Source organism: Zalophus californianus, chromosome 1 (assembly GCF_009762305.2).
Source record: "Zalophus californianus isolate mZalCal1 chromosome 1, mZalCal1.pri.v2, whole genome shotgun sequence".
NCBI lineage: Eukaryota > Metazoa > Chordata > Mammalia > Carnivora > Otariidae > Zalophus > Zalophus californianus.
The window spans coordinates 54,877,566-54,899,176 of record NC_045595.1 but is presented as its reverse complement, the minus strand read 5'-3'; the positions used below and the strand labels follow the sequence as shown (position 1 = coordinate 54,899,176).

The following is a 21,611-nucleotide window of genomic DNA, read 5'->3' as shown; positions in this document are numbered from 1 at the left end:
TCCTTTCGGATGGGACATCACAGGGTTTTTACAGTGCCTATGGCACTGAGATGGGCCTTCAAGCCCCAAAGATAGAAAGGCCTAGAAATCTGCCCTTGAATAGATGTCTCTTATTTGTGGGGGAAAAGGGTGGAGTGGGGAGGAGAAATAGGTAAATAGTCAGTTATGCTACTCCATGGTAAGTATAATTTGCACAATTACAGTTTTGTGCAAAATCTGCAGGAGCATGGGGAAGGGAGAGACTTATTCCCCTTTGGGGTATCTGAGAAGATTGGCAGAAGAGGTGCCCCTAAGATGGACTTTGAAGAAGCCTGAGGGACGAGGGCATATAAGGCAGGTGGTCAGCATGGAAATGCTCACAGGCCTGAAGGTACATGATACGTCTGGAGAGTGGTGCATCGTCACACATGGTTAGAACATGGAAAAGTTTGAAAAGGCAGGTTGGAGGTGGAATTGGGGGTCAAATGATTGGTCCAAAAACCAAGTACCTAAAATGCCAGGCCCGGGGTTTATGATAGTTATTTGTTATAGACCTTGAGCAGTTATGTCCCGTGGACATCTTCGATGCTCTGTTTTCGCATCTAAAAAAAAAAAAAAAAAAAATCCCTCCCTAGCAAAAGCTGAAAATTCCTACCATGGGTTCCTCCTTTGGGCTAAGGCATTGAAGGCCTTTTCAGAAGCCAGTCTGCTGACTGGCAGAGGTAACCCTGGAAGTTATCACCATCTGATTCCCCAAGAGAAGCTCTCTCCCCTAAGAGGTCCTGTCTGCCTCTCTGGCACTGCCTCCTACCACTTTTGTTGTTTGCTCCAGCCACTCTGGGCCTTCCCACTCTACTTCACATACTACAAATGCATTTCCGTTGCATGGCTTTTGCACGTGTTTTTCCTGCCGCTGGAATGTCCTACCCCCGATCTTCTCATTGCCAGCTCCTCCTTCTTATTCTGGTGTCAGCTCAAAGTGGTGCCCAAAACTTAGTGGCATAGAACAACCATGTTATTATGCTTGCAAATTCTTTGGGCCAGGAGTTTGGACAGGGCAAGGTTGGGAGAGTGTGTCTCTGCTTCCCAGTATCTGGGGAGGAATTCAAGACTAAGGGCAACTTGATGGCCAGAGGTTAGAATCACCCTAAGTGTCATCTTTCATGGCTGGTGGTTAGTGCTGGCTATTGTCTGGGACCTCCTTTGGGCTGTTGGCCAGAATGCTTACTTGTGGCCTCTCCATGTGGTCTCTCTGCATGGGCAAGTTTGGGCTTCCTCACAGTATGGTGGCAGCATTCCAAGACTCAGTGTCCCAAGAGAGAGCCAGGAGGAAGTGCATGGCATTTTTATGATCCAGCCTAAGTCATGTGGCACCACTTCCACCATACTCTATTAGTGGAGACAGTCACATACGTCTACCCAAGTTCGAGGGGAGGGAATATAATTTCCAGCATCAGTGGGAGAAATATCAAGCTTACATTGCATAATGACCATGTGAGATAGGAGATACTGTTATGAGCCATTTGGGGAAAATACAATCTGGGTCAACGGGAAGTCAACTGAGTTGTCAAGGCTGGGTTCAGCTCAGTGGCTGTGCTTCTTATGTGTTCATTCTGGGACCCAGGCTGAAGGGACAGCAGGCAACCATGGAGGGCTCTCCCCATGGTGATGGCAGGGAGTGAGCAGAAACACCGGAGGGCTTCTGAGATTCAGTCTCACGACTGGCACATCATCACTTCTGCCCATGTTCCATTGGCCAGAGCGAGTGCCATGGCCTGGCCCAAAGACAAGGGACAGGGATCTGCTCTCCCCATGAAGAGGCCATGGCAAGGGTGTGGATGCTAGGGGAGGGTAAGGAACCACAGCTGTGCCTCCTCTTCTGCACCATCTCATACTTCTTTTTATTTTCTTCACAGAACCTTTCATATCTAAAAATCATCTAATTTATGTATTTGTTTACTTATGTTGTATTTTCATTTTTGTTCAATTCCAAATACTTTCTAATTCCCCTTGTGATTTCTTCTTTGACCCATGAGTTATTTAAAATTATGTTGTTCCATTTCCAACTATTTGTGAATTTCCCAAATTTCCTCCTACTGCTGATTTTTAATTCCATCGTGGTTGGAGAATGTACTTCGTGCGGTTTTAAATTTATTGAGATTTGTTTTATGGCCTGGCATATAGTATATCCTGGAGAATGTTCTGTGTGTGCTTGAAAACAGTATGTTTTCTGCTCTAGCTGGTGGGTGTCCTATAGATGTCACTTAAGTCAGGCTGATCGACGGTGCTGTTTGAGTCTTCTACATCCTTGCCAGTTTTCTGTCTCATCCTTCTGTCCCTTACTGGGAGTGGGGTATTGATTACTGAGTTGTCTATCTCTCCCTTCCATTCTATCCACTTTGCTTCATTTATTTGGGGGCTGTTCTTAGGGACTTATTTACTGTCTTGTCTCCCTCACTAAACTCAGAGCTCCTTGAGGGCAAAGATCTTGACTGGTCCCAATCCCAGTATCTTGTGAGGCCTGGTACACCATCAGGGCTCAGTAAATATCTGATGAATGAGTGATGGCGGGGTCAGTCCTTCCAGCAGTCTTACCACTTCTTCAGTCAGAAATATTTCCTGAGCACCTCTTAGGTGCTGGGTACTGACTGGGTCCTTGCCCTTCAGGAACTGACAGTCTAAGAAAGAGGCACAAAAGGGACAATATTAGTACAATGTTAGGGGCATACTGATCCTGAGAGATTGCGAGGAGGCCCCCAGGCTTCTGGGGGTTGGAGAAGGATTCCCGGAGGAAATATGTGTAAGCTGAGACCTGAAGGATGGGGAGCAGCTGGCCAGGTGAGGAAGGCTTGTACCTGGCAAGGGGGTCTGCATGTGCAGAGGTCTGGGGTCCAGTTAGAGATTGGCGTGTTTGGAAGCTGAAAGAAATGCCACATGGCTGGAGCATGTGTATAAGTGCAGAGTGGTGAGAGGTAAGGGGCAGAGCGGGCAGAGCCCCATGAGTCGTGTTGGGGGGTGGGTTTGCTCTGCTGAAGGTCTATGGGGAGGCCACTGGGTGATGCCAGCAGGAGGTGACACTGGACTGGAGTGCTGCAGGCAGATTGGAGGATGATGTGCTTGGTGATTGGCTGCTGTGGGGTGCAGGAAAGGCAGGGAGGGGTCCAGGCTGACCTCAGATTTCTGGCTTGCTCCCTCACCAGAGCGGCAAGTGCTGGAGGGGGTCAGGTGAGGCATAGGGGTGATGAGGAGTTTAGTGTGGGTCTTGTGAAGCGAGAGGGGTGGGGGAAGGACATCCCAGTGATCAGCTGGGCACAGGATGTGCACCAGAAGTGATTAAGTGTGGAGATATCAACTGAAGCCCCAGGAGTGGCCTGGATTTCCCCCAGGGAATGTGTGGGGTGGGGAGAAGGCTCTCAGGTGCCTGGGGCCTGGCAGGATTTTGTGTTTTTTTTAATTTATTTGAGAGAGAGAGAAGGAGAACATGTAAGAATGGGAGGAGGGGCAGAGGGAGAGGGACAAGAAGGCTCCCCGCTGAGCAGGGAGCCCAAGGACAAGGGGGAACATGATGATGACAGCTACGAGGCAGGGCTCCATCCCAGGCCCCTGAGATCATGACCTGAGTTGAAGTCAGACACTTAACCAACCAGCCCCCCAGGTGCCCCACCTGGCAGGTTTTTGTGAAAGGGTCAGAGGGACTAAGGGAGGAGTATTAGGAGAACACAGTGCAGGAAGGCAGGTAAGAGCCTTCTCAGATCCTTCCTGCATCTGTCCCACCGGTAGCACCTCCCGTACCCACCTTGCTCAGTGGTGGTAGGCACCTGAAAGGGCATCAGGAGTGCCCAGGACAGAGCCAGACTTCTCAGACTGCTCAGAGGAACAGGACAGCCCTCCTTATCACTGCATGCATGTTTAATTCAACCGTGGCCTTGGCACTGGCAGGACTGGCGCAAGTGCAGGATCTAGAGGGACTCTGTCGAATTTCTGAGTTTATCCTAATTGGGTGCTGTCAGTTTGCCCGCCATCCCAGACAGCTCTGGCTTCTGAGTATAACCAGTGTCCTGTGTACCTGATGCTGTACATGAGGGGTGGCATGAACATCTGTTGACCTTCTGTTGGGTGCTCGCCAATTTACATACATTATGTCATTTAATTACACACACTCTGTGCTCGGTAATATTTCTCAGATGGCTGGATGAGTCCAAAACTGAGTCTCAGAGAAGATGAGTGACTTGCCCAAGGTCATACAGCCAGTAAGAAGTATGGCCAGGGCCATCTGACTCCAGAGCCCTGAGAAGGGGAGGAAATGAAGAGAAGTAGAACAGTCTGTTTGGGTGTAAGGAGCCTTAGGAGGCGGGAATCAGTGTGTGCAGGAGGAATGAATTCAGGAAAGGCTTTCTGGAAGAGAGGACGTTGAGATGGCATCGATGGACAGAAAGTAGGAACAGGCCTTCTGGTGGATAGGAGCAGCAGGAACAGGTGGACAGAGTGGAGGGCTCGGGGGTGTGGGGTGTACAGGAACTGGCTGGAGAGCTGGTCTTCAGGGAGCGCCTGAATACCATACCCCGAGGCCTTTCAAAAGGGAGGTGTAGGAATTTGGGAGCCCTGAGGACTTGAGCAGGGCAGATGCAGTGAAGGAGTTTGGGGGAAGGTTGGTCTGGTGGGTTGGGTGGGGAGGGGCTGATGCTGGGGGACCAAGAAGTTAACCCCGACCAAACTCCTAGATGGCCTCATACTGGGGAAGTTGTGTAGAGCTCGGAAGATCTTGTGTCTGTCTCTTACTTTTATCTTTGAGCCCCTGTCTGCAGACAACATTAAGAAGTAAGTTTTAATTGAGTGGGGAGGGCCCTGTTTCTGAGTCTTTGCTGGGCTCTTCCAGGGCAGAGTGAACTCACTGATCTTTGTGAACCCGGAGAGAGACAGATTTCAGTCCAGTGTGAGAAAATGTGCTTTCTTTCCACCTGAACTGCCAGGGAGGGGGTGCGCTCTCCGTATGGGGAAGTATGAATGTAGTAGCTATTGAGGAGTTCTCAGGAGAGGGGTTCCTACCCCCCAGGTGTGTGGCTCTTCCCTGTATGTTTTCATTCAGTTCAGGAAAAAAAACTGCATAACCCTGGAAAGTCTCTCCTCCTTTTAATCCCTCACCCTGAAATGGCCAGTGGGAGTCAGACATTTTTAGCCATGGAAGCTTATCTTCAAATGGAATTTTACCTGGAACCCCAATATGAAGACTAGCTGAGAGCAGAGATGCTTTGGTTCAAAGATAGGTGGAAGCCAAAGTTTGGGCTCTGCCTCTACCTCCCTTAACCCTGGGTCTCCATGGAACCCAGGGTGAGAAAGTCAACTAACTGAGTGGTTCTCCCAATGTGGTCCCTGAACCAGTGGCGCCAGCATTACCTGGGAACTTGTAAGAAATGCATATTCTTGGGCCCCACCCCACAACTGTGAAATCAGAAACTCTGGGGGTAGGGACTGGCCATCTGTGTTTTAATGAACCCTCCAGGTGATGCTGATGGAGAGTAATGTTTGAGACCCACAGATGATCCCGTAAGGTCCCTTCGGCGTGAGTTCTTTGTGATTCCCTGCCCCTTCATGACAGGCATCCTCTAGAACACTGGTCCCGAACCCTGGCTGTGCACAGATACCCAGAAGCTTTAAAAAATATGGTTTAAAAACATTCATTCAGCACAGTTATGAACAAAGCTGGGTCAGTCTAAGGGTGAAACTTAAGTGAATGAGACAGTCTGCTCTCTGCGTAATTGGAGAGAAGGTAACAGAAACATACGGAGTGAGTACATAGCCTGACAATGCAAAATTTTGCAAGACCATTGCTTTTCAGGCTGGGATACACATAACCCTGCCTGAGGTATGTAGTAAGTGTCCAACAGGACACATTTTCTGAGAGCTGCTTTGCTTTAGTTATATATTTTTAAGTAAATCACACATGGATATATTTTAGAGAATAATATAAAATATGCCTTAATTCTTTTTTTTTTTTTTAAGATTTTATTTATCCACTTGACCGAGAAAGACACAGCGAGAGAAGGAACCACAAGCAGGGGGAGCGGGAGAGGGAGAAACAGGCTTCCCGCCAAGTAGGGAGCCTGACACGGGGCTCGATCCCAGGATCCTGGGATCATGACTGAGCCACACAGGCACCCCTAAAATATGCCTTAATTCTTAAGCTAAAATATGAGATTTCAGACACATCCCTTCAGGCTGTGACCCCAGAGTTTTGGAGGCTGTAGGATACTTGAAAGACCCCTAGACTGACTGCTGAAGTGACCCAGAAGGGTTTTCATGATGGAGGTGGCATTTGAAGCAGCTTTAAAAGATGAACAAGATGGGGCACCTGGGTGGCTCAGTCATAAGCGTCTGCCTTAGGCTCAGGTCATGATCCCGGGGCCTTGGGATCGAGCCCCGCCTCGGGCTCCCTGGTCGGCAGGAAGCCTGTTTTTTTCCCTCTCCCACTCCCCCCTGCTTGTGTTCCCTCTCTCGCTGTGTCTCTCTCTGTCAAATAAATAAATAAAATATTAAAAAAAAAAAGATGAACAAGGTATGGATTAGATGCCAGAAGCAAAGAACAAAGTCACAGAGGCTGGAAAAGAGGATTCCTATAAAGCAGTGGTGCTCAAAGTGTGGTCCCAGGACCAGCAACAACAGCATTACTTGGGAACATGGGAGAAATAAAAATTACCCAGCCCCATCCCCAGCCTCCCGAATGGAAGCTCTGGAGGTGGGCCCAGTGATCTGGGTTTGAATAAGTCCCACAGATGATTGTGAAGCGTGCTCATCCTGAAGAGGCTCTGTACAGAGTGAGCAGGTGTGGAGGTAGGCTGGACCATGAACTCCAGGCCCAGGAGTTTAACTTTAAATGAGGGGCTTGGAGGAGACGCGAAGCAGCAGGGGAAAGCAGTGTTTGTCTTCCTCACCCAGGGACCTTAGAGAGCTGCTTTCTTTTTTTAAAAAATGTTTTCTAATTTACATACAGTTAAGTGCACAAATCTTAAGGGTAGAGCTTAAATTTTTAATGTGTGTATGTGCACGCGCACGCAAATTGCCACTCAGGTAGAACATTTTCATCATCCCAGAAGATGCCTCTGTGCCCTTCCCCAGTCCATGTCACCCTCCAGAGGTTACCACTATTTTTCTTTCCATCACATTCAGTTGGTTTAGCCTGTCATTGGACCTCATATGAATGGAATCATGAATTATGTATTCTTTTCTGTCTGTCTTCTTTAGGGCAACACAATACGTGAGAGTCATCCAAGTTTTCATGCATATCAGTATTCTTTCGTGTGGATATACCACCGTTGGGGTATTTATCCCCCTGTGAATGATCATTTAGCTTGTTTCCAGCTTGGGCTATTATAAAGCTGCTATGAATGTTCTCATATATATCTTTAGGGAACATGAGCACTCATTTCTCCTAAATATCTACCCAGAGTGGAATTGTTGGTCATAGAGTAAGCACAGATTCAGCTTTATTAAGGAACCGCCAAATAGGTTTTCAAAGCGATTGAAGCAATATATACTTCCACCCCCAACATCTGGCAATACCGTTCCTCATGCTGCCAGCGCATTGGTATTGTCAGTCTTCTTACTCATGGCCATTCTGGTGATCGCATGGTGGCTTCTCATTGTGGGTTTAGCTTGCATTTCCCTAATGATTGATGAAATTGAGTATCTTTCTGTTTATTAGCCATTTGGAAATCCTCATTTGAAGTCTTTTGCTTATTTTTTAATTGGGTTGTCTGTCTTTTTCTTACCGATCTGTAGGAATTCCTTAGATGTTCTGGACACAAGTCTATTTTCAGATATGCATATTGTGAATATTCTCCCAATGTGTGTCTTCCCTATTCCATTTTTTAATAGCTTAGCTGAGATATAAATCTTATACCATACAATTCAGCCATTTAAAGTGTAAAATGTAATGGTTTTTAGTATGTTCAGAGTTGTGTTGTCATCATGACAATCAATTTTGGCACATTCTCATCACCCCCCAAAAAAACCACAACCCCCTAAGCTGTCATTCCCCATCACCCCATCTCAGCCCTAGGCACCCAGCTGTCTAGTTCTGTCTCTGTAGATTTTCCTGTTCTTGACATTTCACATAATTGTACTCTTTTGTCCTTGATGTCTTTCACCTAGTATAATGTATTTAAGGTTCATCTACATTATAGTATGTGTCCATACTTCATCCCTTTTCATGGCTAACATTCCATTGTGTGGATAGACCACATTTTGTTTATCCGTTCATCAGTTGATAGACATTTGAGTGCTTTCCACTTTCTCACTGTTCGGAAAATGCTTCTATGAGCATTCATGGACAAATTCTTGTATGAACATATGTTTTCCATTCTCTTAGGAATATACCTAGGAGTGCAATTGCTGGATCATACGGTAACTTTTTAACCTTTTGAGGAACCACCAGCTGTTTGCACCATTTTAGATACCCACCAGTAGTGTGTGAGTGTTCCAATTTCTCCTACCTCCTTGCAGGACTTGGTTATTATCTGTCTTTTTTATTATAGCCATCTTGGTGGGTACAAAGTGGGATCTCACTGTGGTTTTGATTTTGCATTTCCCTAATGACTAATGTTGTCAGGCGTTTTTTCATGTGCTTCTTGGTCATTTGTATGTTTTCTTTGGAGAAATGTCTTCAAATCCATTGCCCATTTTTTAATGGGTTATCTTTTCATTGTAATTCTGTATCAGATCTGTGATTTGCAAATATTTCTTCTCATTCTGTGGGTTGTCTTTTCACTCTCTTGAGATTATCCTTTGAAACATAAAAGTTTTTAATTTTGATGTAATCTAATTTGTTTTCTTCTCTTGCTTGTGCTTTTGGTGTCATATCTGAGAAAGCTTTTCTAGTCCCAAATCACAAAGATTTACTCCCATATTTTCTTTAAAGAGTTTTATAGTTTTAGCTGTTACATGTAAGTATTTGATTTTCTGTTAATTTTTGTATATGGTATAAAGAAGGAGTCCAAATTCATCTTTTTGAATATGGATATCCAAATATCTCAGCACCATTTGTTGAAACGGCTTTTTTTCCCACTGAATTTTCTTGGCACCCTTGTTAAAAATCACTTAACCATGAACATTTATTTCTGGGTTCTTAGTTCTATTCCAATGATCTTTATCTCTGTCCTATGCCAATACCACACAGTCTTTTTTTTTTTTTAAGATTTATTTATTTGAGAGAGAGAGAGAGCAGGGGAGGGGCAGAGGGAGAGAATCTTCAAGCAGACTCCCCACTGAGCAGGGGAGCCCAACATGGGGCTCAATCTCACAACCCATGAGATCCTGACCTGAGCTGAAACCAAGAGCCAGACACTTAACTGACTGAGCTTCCCAGGCACCCTAATACCATACAGTCTTGATTCCTGTAGCCCTCTAGTAAGTTTTGAAATCAGGAAGTATGACTCTTCCAACTTTGTTTCTCTTTTGCAAGATAGTTTTGGCTATTCTGGGTCCCTTGCATCTCCATGTGAATTTTAGAATCAGCTTGTCAGTTTCTCTAATAAAAAGGCAACTGGAATTTTGATGGGGGTTGAGATGAATCTGTGTATCACCTTGGGGAATATTGCCCTCTTAACAATATTAAGTTGTGAATATGAGACATCTTTCCATTTACATAGGTCTTCTTTAATTTCTTTTTTTTTTTAGAGAGGGGGTAGGGGCAGAGGGAGAGAGAATCTTAAATGGGTTCCACATCCAGCATGGAGCCCTGTGCAGGGCTCGATCTCACGACCCTGAGATCATGACCTGAGCCAATATCAAGAGTCAGATGCTTAACTGACTGAGCCACCCAGGTGCCCCTTCTTTAATTTCTTTCAGTGATGTTTCGTTGTTTTTGTTGTATGGTTGTATGCTTTTGTTAAATATATTCCTAAGCCTTTTATTCTTTTTCATCTTACTTTTTCAATGATTTTAAACTTCTGTCTATGCATTTAAAGATTTATTTATTTGTTTTATAGAGAGAAGGAGCACAAGTGGGAGGGGCAAAGGGAGAAGGAGAAAGAATCTTAAGCAGACCCCATGCTGAGTGTGGAGTAATGGAGCCCAGCACGGGGCTCAGTCTCACCACCCTGAGATCATGATTTGAGAGTCGGTCCTTCAACTGACTGTGCCCCCAGGTGCCCCTAAACTTCTATTTAAAAATAAATTCAATTTTACAGAAAAGTGACAGGAAGAGCAGTAATATATAGAACAACCAAATTCCCTTTTTCCATATTCATCTGTTAACATGAAGGCAATGTATTTCTTTTTCTGTATGGCTCGTACTTTTTGTATACAGCTTAAGAAGCCTAGGGGTGCCTAGGTAGCTCAGTCGTTTAAGCATCCAACTCTTGATTTCAGCTTAGGTCGTGATCTCATGGTCGTGAGATCGAGCCCCACATGGGGCTCTGAGCTGGGCACGGAACCTGCTTGAGATTCTCTCTTCCTCTCCCCCTGTTCCTCCTCCCTCGTTCTCTTTCCCTCTCTCAAAAAAAGAAAAACAAGAAGTCTTTGTGTGCCCCCACACAGAATTGTTTTCAGGGTTCCAGAGTACCCTCCAGTGACTGATCAGGCCAGGTGAACCCATGTCTACTGGACAGCTCACGGCCTGCCAGTCCAGGTTGGTGACGCAGGTGGGTCATGGTTGAGGCTGGTGTGCGTTTGGCCGGATGGGATCCCAGTGAGTCCACTTGACTTTTGGCGGCAACATTAGTGGTTTGACATTCTGGCTACCCACCAATTGTTTAGCCCAGAGAATGGAGATGCTATGCCGCCCAGAAAACTCAGTAGTGGGTTTGGAAAAGGAAAAAGGGGCCAAGGGACTAGGCCCTGCATGTGAGGTCCCCACTTCCACCACCCACAAGCCCAGGACAGGGTTCTGAGAACCCTGCAAACTCTAGGAATCTTGTCCGGGCTCCAGAGGCAGAGAGGCAGTCCTCACACTCAGGCCTTTCCACCAGGCTGCCCCAGGGTCTCTGAGGTTGGTTAGGAGCCCTGGGCAGCACTCTGAAGAACCAGGTTCTAGTCCTCCTCCTTCACCTGAGGAAGTCACTCCCCTGTCTGGGCCCATCTGTAAATGTGGAATTGGCATGGAGCAATGGAAAGAGCTGGGACTTTGGAGTCAGGCTGACTTTGGCTCGAATCTTGCCATCTTGACGGCTTTGGGCAATTTACTTCATCCCCCTGGGCCTGATTATTTTATCAGCAAAATGGAAGTAATCATAATGCCACAGTGAGAGGGTTGTTCTGAGGACTAGAAGGGAAAGTGTAATGTTGAGCTCAGACGGCGGGAGTGTTCGGTACATGTTGGCTATTGTCATGTGTTGCTCACCTTCCCGGGGCTGGGTGCTGGGGATACAGAGATAAGTAAACCTCAGTCTAGGGGAGAAGGAAAGCACAAAAACCAATTATCCTAAAACATAACAGAAGGCAGTGTGCACAGACTCTGTGAAGAAGGTATTGGTATCCGCATTTAGCAGAGGGGGAAATTGAGGTCCATAGAGATGAAGTAACTTGCTCAAGGTCACACATAGGCAACTCTTCAGGTAGACAAGGACTCATGTGTGTTCTCTAGGCCTTGGCTTGGGGCCTAGAGGCTCTAAGGCTGGAACAGGAGCTCCACAGAGAGCTGGGAAGTGAGCATGGTGAGAAGGTGGACTAGGTGAGGAAGGCCTCCGGTGCCCAGAGGGGTTTTGACTGGACCTTGCAGGCATGGGGGCCATTCGGTTCTTTTTCCTTATTATCCCTAGTCCATCTCCCCTCTCCAACCCATCCCCATGGCCACCACTGGGTCTGAGCCCTGCTCCTGGATGACTAGAACGGCCTTCACACTGCTCTTGCTCTCCTTCTGGCCACCGCCACTTTGTTCTCCCAACAAAGTAAATTTTCTAAGATAGATATTTGATTCAGTGGTTCCCTGTCACCCCACGATGAAACCCAAGTGCCTTTAAAAGCCTGCAGGGCCTATGGAATGGGTTCTCTGTCTGATTCTCCAGTGCCATTGTATTCTAATCCTGTACATTTCCTGCAAGGTGCACACACATACTGCACCCAAGACACACTCCACTTAGTTCCTCCTTCATCTGAGGGCCTTTGCACATGCTGTGCCCTCTGCTTGACACACTCCCCTCTTCTCTCAGTGGAGGTGTTGCCTTCCTGGCATGCTTTCCCAGAGGCAAGCCAGCTCTCCCCCTTATGGCCAGCTGTGGCTCCTGTGCTTTTCCCCGTCACAGCACTTACACCTCTGTGTTGAAACTGTGGTTGTACTCCTCATTTTCTCTAGATTGCAAACTCTTTGAGGGCAGAATAGCATTTCCTGTTCTCACTCTCTCCTCAGGGCTTGGTGCAGAGCAGGCACTCAGAATATTTGGTGAACGAATAAGGGGATAAGGGCCGGGTATCTCCTCTATCTCCTACCTCCTTCCTCTGTCTGAGAGACCCTGGGTGCAATGATGGCCAGGACTATTGAGATAGCAGAAACCTTTCAGGGAGTGATGGATGGTGCCGCTGGCACTTGGCGCTGCCAGCCAATGCATGAGTTTTAAGAACGGATGTTTGTGGCGAGTCCAGTTATGCTCCAGTTTTTGAAATGAGTCATGTTGATGATGGCCATCCTGCCCATTGAGACTGAGTCAATTTAGTGAGAATTAATTACAGATGAGAAACTAGCTTGCAGAGCAGTTAATATTTCAGTTCCCTGGGGTGCGATGCACATGCAGCCATCAGTCTTGTCTTTGCTTGTCCTTCCTTCTCTCCCTCGCCTTCTCCCTCTTCCCCTTTTTGTGGTGGTCTGGGCGGCAGGGTGACCGAATTATGATCTTGGTTCCCCTATGGCTCACTCTCCTTTTCCATTAAATAAAGGTCTTTCAGTCAGTCAGTAGTCAGCAAGTACTATAAAACTCTGTGTCACATGCTCTGTTGGACTTTAGAAACATAGCAGGAAACAAAACAGATGTGACCCTGCTCTGAAGAGGTCATAACTAAAATATGATCACAACTGCCATGGGGATAGCACTTTACAGTTTACAGAGCAGTTTTAAACATCAGGATGAGCCTCTCAGCAGCCTCATGCTGTACTTAGTGGTACTGCTATCCCCATTTTACAGATGAGGAAATGGAGGCTCAGATAGGTGACAGCTTGTCCACAGTCATCAGCTACTCTTCTGGTGTATCTGAGCTTCAACCTGGCACAGAGCCTATGACAATGTGTTGAAAGTCCTCTGTCTACCAGCTGCCCAAACAAGAGGGATTACTGTCCTCATCAGGATGTTTTCTTTCTTTCTCTGGGATGCCAGGGCTGAGAAGACCCTGCAGGGCTGGAGGCTGGGTCCTAACCATAGGGACTCATAAGGAAGAGTGGGAGGGTCCTCCTGCCCTGGGTCAGCAGAGAACCCCCACTCCAGGTTCAGAACAACCCCAGTGTCCCAGAGCCAGCTGCGGGCAGAAATAAGAATCAAACACCACCTCCCCCTAGTTGCCTCTCACTTGTAGTTCACACTTTCTCCACCCTCTGAAACATGCTTTCAGGAAAGGCTCTGATAGTTTAGGTACAATGGGATTTGGTTTCTAATTATAGCTCTAGCATGTGGCCTCCACTTAAGGACACACATGCCTTCAGCCAGAGAGTTTATTCATTAGTTCAAGACTCAGCCCCAAGTTTCTGACCTCAGTGATGGGGCTAGAGGTGTCCTGACCTTCAAAGTGCACTGGACTGGGGCTGATGAGGGCTGGCCTCAGGAAGAACCAGCTCATTCTCCCTCCTTGGGACCACAGGCCAGGGTGGGCCGCCCTCTCCTTGTCCTTCCTCCCAATTCCCAGCAGAACAGGTTGCAGGAGCCGGAGGTCAGCTCCGGACAGGATGAGGTGTTCAGGAAGCAGAGACCTTTATGACCCCCACATCTGCTGTCCTCTGTCCGATGGCGCAGGCAGCCTCTTTAAAGATAGTGGAGGGGCAGGGCCCAGGAGAGTGTGCTGCTTCTCACCTCCTGTGTCCTGCTCTCTTCTCAATCCCTCCTTCCTTCCTACCCTCCCTCTCTCTCCTCTGTCTTTGTTCCTCTCTCTTTCTCTCTGCTTTCTCTTTTTTCTTCCTCTCTCCCCTTGTCCCTCTCTCTGGCCCTGTCTACCTCCCTGCCTTTTTTTTCCTAGCCCTCCCCTTCTCCTGCATCCCTTTACTGTGGGGAGAACATCAGAAAGACTTCCCGGAGGAGGGGCTGCTCATCCTCTCAGGCATCTTCCCCTTTCAGGTCTCAATGTAAAGAGACCATTCTAGCAATGAAAACTGTTCAGCAGTGGAATTAACTGTCTTGGTCAGTAATGAGTTCTCCATCAGGGAGGCAATCAAACAAGGCAGTGTGATCATCTTTCCTAAATGTTATAAAGGTGATTTGACTTTCTTGATTTGGACTGGACCACATGATCTCTGATGCTGATGTTTTTCCTGATGTGCACCACTCCACAATTTGAGGTGGTTTCGGTATATCCCATATATTTAAAACTACAGACCTGTGGCTTATGCAAGAGCAGGTGTATTTGAAGATAAAAATTTTTTTGTTAGAAAAAGGTTTTGCATTTGTTTTAATTTTAGTGTTCATTAAATTTAGTGGAATTTTTTAAAGTAATCACAATACAGATATTTTGGAAAACGAAGAAAAAAATCATTCCTAATCTTAGACCCTTGACACAACCACTGTTTACATTTCGATATATTTCCTTTTAGCTTTTTCCTTTTTTCCTGTTTTACGGGATTGTGTTAGGATAGAAAGACAACTTTGTATCCCTCCTTGATTCCTAGCTCTAGGACATGAATATTTATACATAGTCACCATCTGCATCATTTTCAGTGACTGCTTAATACACCATGGAGGAGTTGCCTATGATTTCTTTAGACTTCGTTTTAAAACAACACAGTGCATGAACCTTTTCAAAGACAGATGATGGTAGAGCACCCTGTATTTCTTCAGAGAGGGAATTACCCAAATATTCGGAAGAAGAGCTTGACCCAAGTTCAGGAATGAACATGCTTTAAACGCCCTCTGTTGTAACAGGAGTTGTGTTGGGTGCTTTTTGGGCACCAGTTATCTGTGATCATCAGGTGTGTGTTATCACCCTTGTTTTACAGGTGAGAATGCTGGGGTCTAAAATGCTGACCTAAGGTCCTGTGCTATCTGTGTGTAGGTCAGGGCTTCAAAGCCGTGGGGGAGCTGCAGAGGGAGAACTTGTGCTCAATCCTATCAGCTGTGGGTAACAGGCCTTTGGGGTTTCAGGATTTCCACGGAGCTGTCATGAGGGCCTTGGATGAAATAGACCAGGAGGGCAAGGACACGTTGGCCAGGGAGGAGCTGAGGCGTGGCCTGAGCGAACTCCCAGCCATCCGCGACCTTCACCAGGGGATCCTGGAGGAGCTGGGGGAGAGGCTGTTGCACTGGTGAGCCGTCCGTGGACTCCTGCCCCTACTTCCATTGCACTGGGGGGTGGAGGTGCTTAAAGTCCCAGCATGTGAAATGGTGTCTCCATTTGACCAGTGCAGAAGCTGAGACACAGGTATTAGGTCATTTGCCCAAAGTAAAACGAGCGCAGGAGGGTCAAGCTGGGGTTGCCGCCCAGTAATGTGACTCCAGCGCTCACCAGTGAACACTGTGCTGGTCACAAGGCTAAGTTCTCGCTGTCCCATCCCCCTCCCCGGCTGCAGGGAGGGCCAGCAGAAGGTGGCTGACGTCTTCCTGGCCCGGGAACAAGAGTTTGACCACCATGCCACTCACATCCTGCAGTTCGACAGGTATCTGAGTCTGCTCAGTGAGGACTGCCTGCATTCTCCCCGGCTGGCCGCTGCTGTCCGTGAGTTTGAGGTGGGTCCCTTGGTCCTCTGGAACCTGCTCTAAGGATACAGGGGCCGGGTGGGCATGGAAGGGCTTACTGCGAATCAGTGGGGCTTCTTGGTAGGTCTGAGGCTGGGGGTCAGAGCGGAAGACCCGGCTGGGGAAGGAGAGGAGGGAAGACCTAGAACTGAGAACATTCCCCGATGGGTGATTGATGACAACTCTCTGAGCCCCCACCATGGTGAGGGTTTTAGTGACCATTCTCCTGTCCCAGGAGAAAAGCACAAAGCAAGCTGGGGCCCCAGCCAATGGAGTGACCAACAAATGGATCAACAAACTGGGTATCCAGTTACTAGACAGAAAAGTGGGGGCTTTTTTTTCTTTTACTAACATTAATGAAAAGCAGGGACTGGTAGATGCACTGACTGCGAGCCTGAAGGAAGGAACTGTCACAGCAGGGTGGTGCTAATCTGGGAGGCCTTCCTGAAGGAGGGGATCCTGATTTTAGAGATGGGGAGAAGCTCGGTGTGGCCAGGAAGAGGTGTGGATGGGACAGTGTATGAGGGATGCCATGAGCATCCTTGAGACAGGGGTCTCTGATGGAGTTTTGTCCTCCCTGTCTCTTGGGAGCAGCAGAGTCAGCAAGGAGGTGGCCAGAACGTGAAGCACCGGCTGCTGCGGGTGGTTCAGCGCCTCTTCCAGTACCAAGTGCTCCTCACAGGTGGGCCCCACAGGAGGTCAGCGTGCACTGAGGTGATGTGGGGAGGGAAGGCCCCTGAGGAGGGGTGCCGGTGGCAAGCTGTGTTATGACAACCTCCCCTCCCACCATGGCGGAAATGGGTAGGGGGAGGATGGCTCTCAGTTCCTGGCACCTGCTCCTCCAGACATGCTAGACTCTGCCACCACCTTCCTTCCAGCTGAGTTTGGGACCCCCTGCTGCCACCTTGGAAACCTCACTTCAGCGGCTACCTTCTGTGTCTTCCTTCAGCCTCTCCCATCCTAAAACACAGAAACTCCCACCTTCCCCTGTTCTGCATTTCCTCAGTGGGTATCTCATTTCCCTAAAGCTGTTCTTATCACCAAGTCCTCCTTGTGGCCAAATCAATGGACATTTTTCACCTTGAACCTGCTCTGGCCATCTCTGTGGCTTAGCCACTGACCACTTTCTGCTTCTCAACCCTCTCATTCTGAGGTTTCTGTGATACACTCTCTCCCCCTGTCTCCCTCAGACTTCTCCGCTACCCTTCTCCATCTGTGTTGACAACCTCCCTTCATCCACTCTTCCATAAATGTCGGTGTTTCTTGGGGCTCAGCCCTAGGTCCTCTTTCCTTCCTTCCCGTTTTACAGACTCTCCCCTGGGAAAGTCATCCCCTCCCCTACCTCCACCTACCAGAAATACCACACCTCTGTCCTGAGCTCCAGACTCATTTACCCACCTGCCTCCCAAATGGACAAAGACACCAGGCATGGGGAACTGCTGTTCCAGTAAGGGAGACAGACACCCACACATAGAGATAGGCATGTAATTCCAGGTAGTGACCAGGGCCACAAGGAAAGTATATTAAGGCCAAGGGACAGAGAATTTGTTCATCTAATTCAACAGATGTTTATTGAGTATCTCCTGTGTACAAGGCCCTGTGCTAGATGCTAGAGATATAGCAGTGAATTACTGCTCTGTACCAAAACTCTCTACCATTGTGGAGTTTATACTTTAACAAACTGACAAGGAAATAAAAATGTATCAGTGATAAGAGCTCTGAAGAAAATAAAGCAGGTTAAGGGGATGGAGGTAACAGGGCTCTGAATTAGATACAGCATGGAGGAGGGATCTCTCTGAGGAGGTAGCACTGCACAGAGGTCTCAGCCAAGTGAGACCATGAACCCTATGAAGATCCGGAAGAAGAGAGCACCAGGTGGAGGGAGTAGTGAGAGCAAAGGCCCGGGGATATTAACAGGCTTGGCACATCCAAGCAATAGTAAGAGTGCCAGCATTGCTAGAATGAATGAGTGACATGGAGAGGTAGCTGGAGAGAGAGCTGGAGCTTGTGGGTATAAACGTGTTAAAGGTTTAATACATCACACTCTGCTGTGATGATGGTCACATCCGTTCCCCCAGTAGACGGTGTGCTTCTCAGAGGCGGGGATTCACCTTGTCTGTGAATCCTGAAGGCATAGCACAGTGCCAGGCGCACAGCAAGCACTCAATAGATACTTGTTGAATGAGTGAATGACTACCAGTAGTGGCAATGATGCTGGTGTTGGTTCAGGGGCCTGTTTTGTTCTAGTGTGGTGGGGTGGTGGGCTAATGGGGGTGAGAGGGTAGATACCCCATTCTTCTGGCACTTTTCCTCCAAGTCTGGAGAGGGGGGCTCCTGCTGTGGACACGAGGGACTGGCCTCCCAGGGGCAAACTGACCCTGGCTTTTGTTCTCCCTGCAGACTACTTAAACAACCTTTGTCCTGACTCAGCTGAGTACGATAACACGCAGGGTAAGTGCAGCATGAACCCGGAGGATGGGGACGTGTTCCTTTTTTGGTCCCTGTCCCTGGCACAGGACATAGCCCCCTCCCTGGCAGCTGGATGTGCAATGGGCAGGAAACCTCTGGGGCTTCTGGGATGATGACCCGCTCCCCTCAAGCACAGGACTCCCCAGGATGGGCTGTCATCCTGTCAAAGGAGAGGGCAGTAATCAGAATTTGGTGCTAGGAGGTGGTGCCAGGTCTCAAAAAGTCACCACAGTGTCCCTGTTTCCTCCCAATTCTATGTGACTGTCCCTGCATATGACCTAACAGGGCAGTCCCTATTTTAACATATTCAATTTATAGACAAGGGCACTAAGGCACAGAATGGTCAAATCACTGTCAAGGACACTTAGGCTGTAGTAGCAAAGCAAGGGTTGGGCCTGTGACCTGACCCAGCTGTGAGAAATCTTGGTGCCTCCCACATGCAAGCCCCTACAACTGCGGTGATCTTGGGGAGTGGGTGAGAGAGAGGGGAGGACAGGAAAGAGGCGAGGATGGTGGCTCCTGGACTGGCCCTCCTCCTCAGAAGGCCTGCTATCTTCTCTCTTTCCCTCCACAGGTGCCCTCACCCTCATCTCCAAAGTCACAGACCGTGCCAACGACAGCATGGAACAAGGGGTAAGTCCATTTCCTGGGCTCCTTCTCTGGGGTTCAGGTCTAGGCCCCCCTCCAGCCTGCCCAGGTCTGCCTTGTGATACTCCACTTCTGGGGGTGCTGTAGGCATCCATCTATGGGACCTGGCAAAGAGTTGTTGGCCCTTGGGTTCTGTCCCTGGCACTTGCTGTGTGAACTCAGGCACTGTGTGTTCTTGTCCGGGTCTCTGTTTCACCATTAGAATAGTGAGGGGGGTCTACAGACTTGTACAGATCTGGTAAGTAATGTCCCAGCTGTGGTCTGAGACCATCTGCATCAGCACCTGGAGTGCCTTGTAAGCTACAAATTCCTAGGCATACCTTACATCTTCTCAGCCAGAATATCTGGGGGTCAGGTCCAGGGATATGCATTTTTTTAAAGATTTTATTTATTTATTTGACATAGAGATAGCGAGAGAGGGAACACAAGCAGGGGGAGTGGGAGAGGGAGAAGCAGGCTTCCCACTGAGCAGGGAGCCCGATGTGGGGCTCGATCCCAGCACCCTGGGATCATGACCTGAGCTGAAGGCAGACGCTTAATGACTGAGCCACCCAGGCGCCCCAGGGATATGCATTTTTAACAAGCACCCCAGGTAAATGTTTTGCTCACAAAAGTTTGAAAACCACTTGTCCACAAGAATATGTGAGCTCTAACTACACGCCGGGTTCTGCCAGAGTGTGACTCTGTTTGTTGGACACTGATTCAGTATTTACCAGTTTTCTGCCAAAGACGACCAACTTTATCCCACATCCCAGCTCTGTTCAAGTGGCTACCTTGATTACTTGTGTCCCGTATTTTCTGCTCCACTAAGATGTGGCTAGAGCTTTATGTCGAGAAGGATTCTGAGGCTGAGTCCTAGCCCGGGGGAAAGAGTTCGGTGATCAGTTAGTTATGTGTTCCACCGGCAGAGGTGGGGTGATGGTGGTATGCATGCTGAGTACTTGCTCAGCTCTCCTGTGGCAGATACACAGAGCACCCTTTTAGCAAGTCATCCACAGGTAGAAGAAGGAGAGGGGAGTCACATCTATTAGACACCTACTCCATGTCAGTCTTGTGTTGGGGACTGGAGATACAGAGTTAAAACATGAATCCCAGCACGAGGAGATCACAGCTCATGGAGGAGTAAACATGTGGACATGATAAGCCTCATGAGGGAGAGAGAAAATGCCACATGGTTCAGAGAAGGGAGCCATCCCTCCCAGCCGGGGCTGTGAGAAGAGATGATGGAGGTGCCCCCACAGGGAGGACATATGCCTCAAAAGCAGAGAGAGGAAAGATGTGCCAGGAAGAGGAGTTGACCTGGGCAGAGGCATGGAGGTGGAGAAGCGTAGGTCACACCCGAGTTCAGAGAGCCACCCAGCCTGGCAGGAAGATGGGAGCAGGGTAGGTGAGGGAGGACAAGAGTCTGAACAGATGGTACGCTGAGTGTGGAGGCTAAAGCCAGCTGGGTGTGAAAACTGGTACATCGAACATGGTGTCATCATCAGGTTGTCTGTCCTCCTGCTCTGGGGTCCGTGAGCCCCTTGCTCTTTGTTGTTTTAGCATCATGTGCATGCAGTAAGATTTCCTTCAGCGTAGCCAAAGACAGAGGTGCTTTGGCGTCCCATGCCCCATCATGACATAGCATCAGATGGGCTGCACCTCATTCTCTGCACTTCACTTTAGCCAGGGATGCCTCTGTTTCCAAAAAGGAAAACTAGGTCACCAAGGGCCATGTCTTCCCTACTGTGGGTGCGCTCAGGTGTGGCACCACCTTGCAGGAGGAACTGAACCCCATCCCCCCCCGCCGGCTTTCTCGAAGTGCGGGGTTAGATGCTGTGCCTGGCACAGGCTGGCTCTTGTCTCTCCAGCTGCCTGGGGATACCACACTGGGCCTGCTCTGGATTATCAGCCCCTACTGCATGCCTGCGGGAATAGGGATTGGACTCTGCCTGGGCCATGGACAGGCAGGTCCAGGTAAACCCAATGCCAGGGCAGAGCTCAGTGGCTTGAGTGGCCAAAGGGCAAGGCTGGGGCTCTGCCTCTCCTTCACCATGGCCACTACCCACCTCAGGCCTCATCACCTCCCAATGCTACCATTCCATTCAGAGTGATCCTGTTAAAATGTGTCTGATGGTGCCATGCCCCCATTTTACAAAGCCTTCTATGTCTCCACATTGTGTTCAGTAGAAGTACTCATTGGTTGTGAGAACCAGGGAAAGCTTCCTGGAGGTGGCAGCATTCACGTAGGTTTTATGCTCATATCAAACCATTGCCATAACTCCCCACAAAGGTAGCTAAGCTGGAGATATGAGTTCTAGGAAGAGCCAGGTCCCACCACCCTGAAATGGGACCCACATACCTACCTGACAGCTGGTCTGAAATGCCACTAATAAACTCACTAGAATAAAGTACTGACAGCCAAGCCAAACTATAAATCCATTGAACAGCCTGTTAACGGAAAACTGTTAGGTGATAGGAGAAGCTTTGGGAAGTGTTGACTCTAAGAGCTGAGGCCCAGGTAACCCCTCCCCTGCCGTGATCCTCACATTTTGATGGAGGACCAGGAATAAATGGGAGCAGTATGGAAGACGGGATGGGAAAGTCTTAGAAATGAGAGAAGTCATCCTCACCAGCTTTGCAGGAAAGGCTGTGGCAGATTCCCATGTGGCATCCTAC

At 48.4% G+C, this 21,611-nt stretch overlaps 1 protein-coding gene across 4 annotated transcripts in view; it reads left to right on the top strand.

The window, feature by feature from the left end:
• Positions 1-21,611, top strand: part of FGD5 (FYVE, RhoGEF and PH domain containing 5) — a 118,954-nt gene that overhangs the window by 70,871 nt on the left and 26,472 nt on the right. For 3 of the 4 annotated variants that reach the window (XM_027586446.2, XM_027586445.2, XM_027586443.2), the window contains 5 exons: positions 15,246-15,406; positions 15,671-15,827; positions 16,431-16,518; positions 18,237-18,287; positions 18,880-18,938. In XM_027586446.2, coding sequence (XP_027442247.2) covers positions 15,246-15,406; positions 15,671-15,827; positions 16,431-16,518; positions 18,237-18,287; positions 18,880-18,938 — 516 coding nt within the window. The remainder of the gene's footprint in view (positions 1-15,245; positions 15,407-15,670; positions 15,828-16,430; positions 16,519-18,236; positions 18,288-18,879; positions 18,939-21,611) is intronic. The other variant, XM_027586444.2, reaches the window with a different exon arrangement.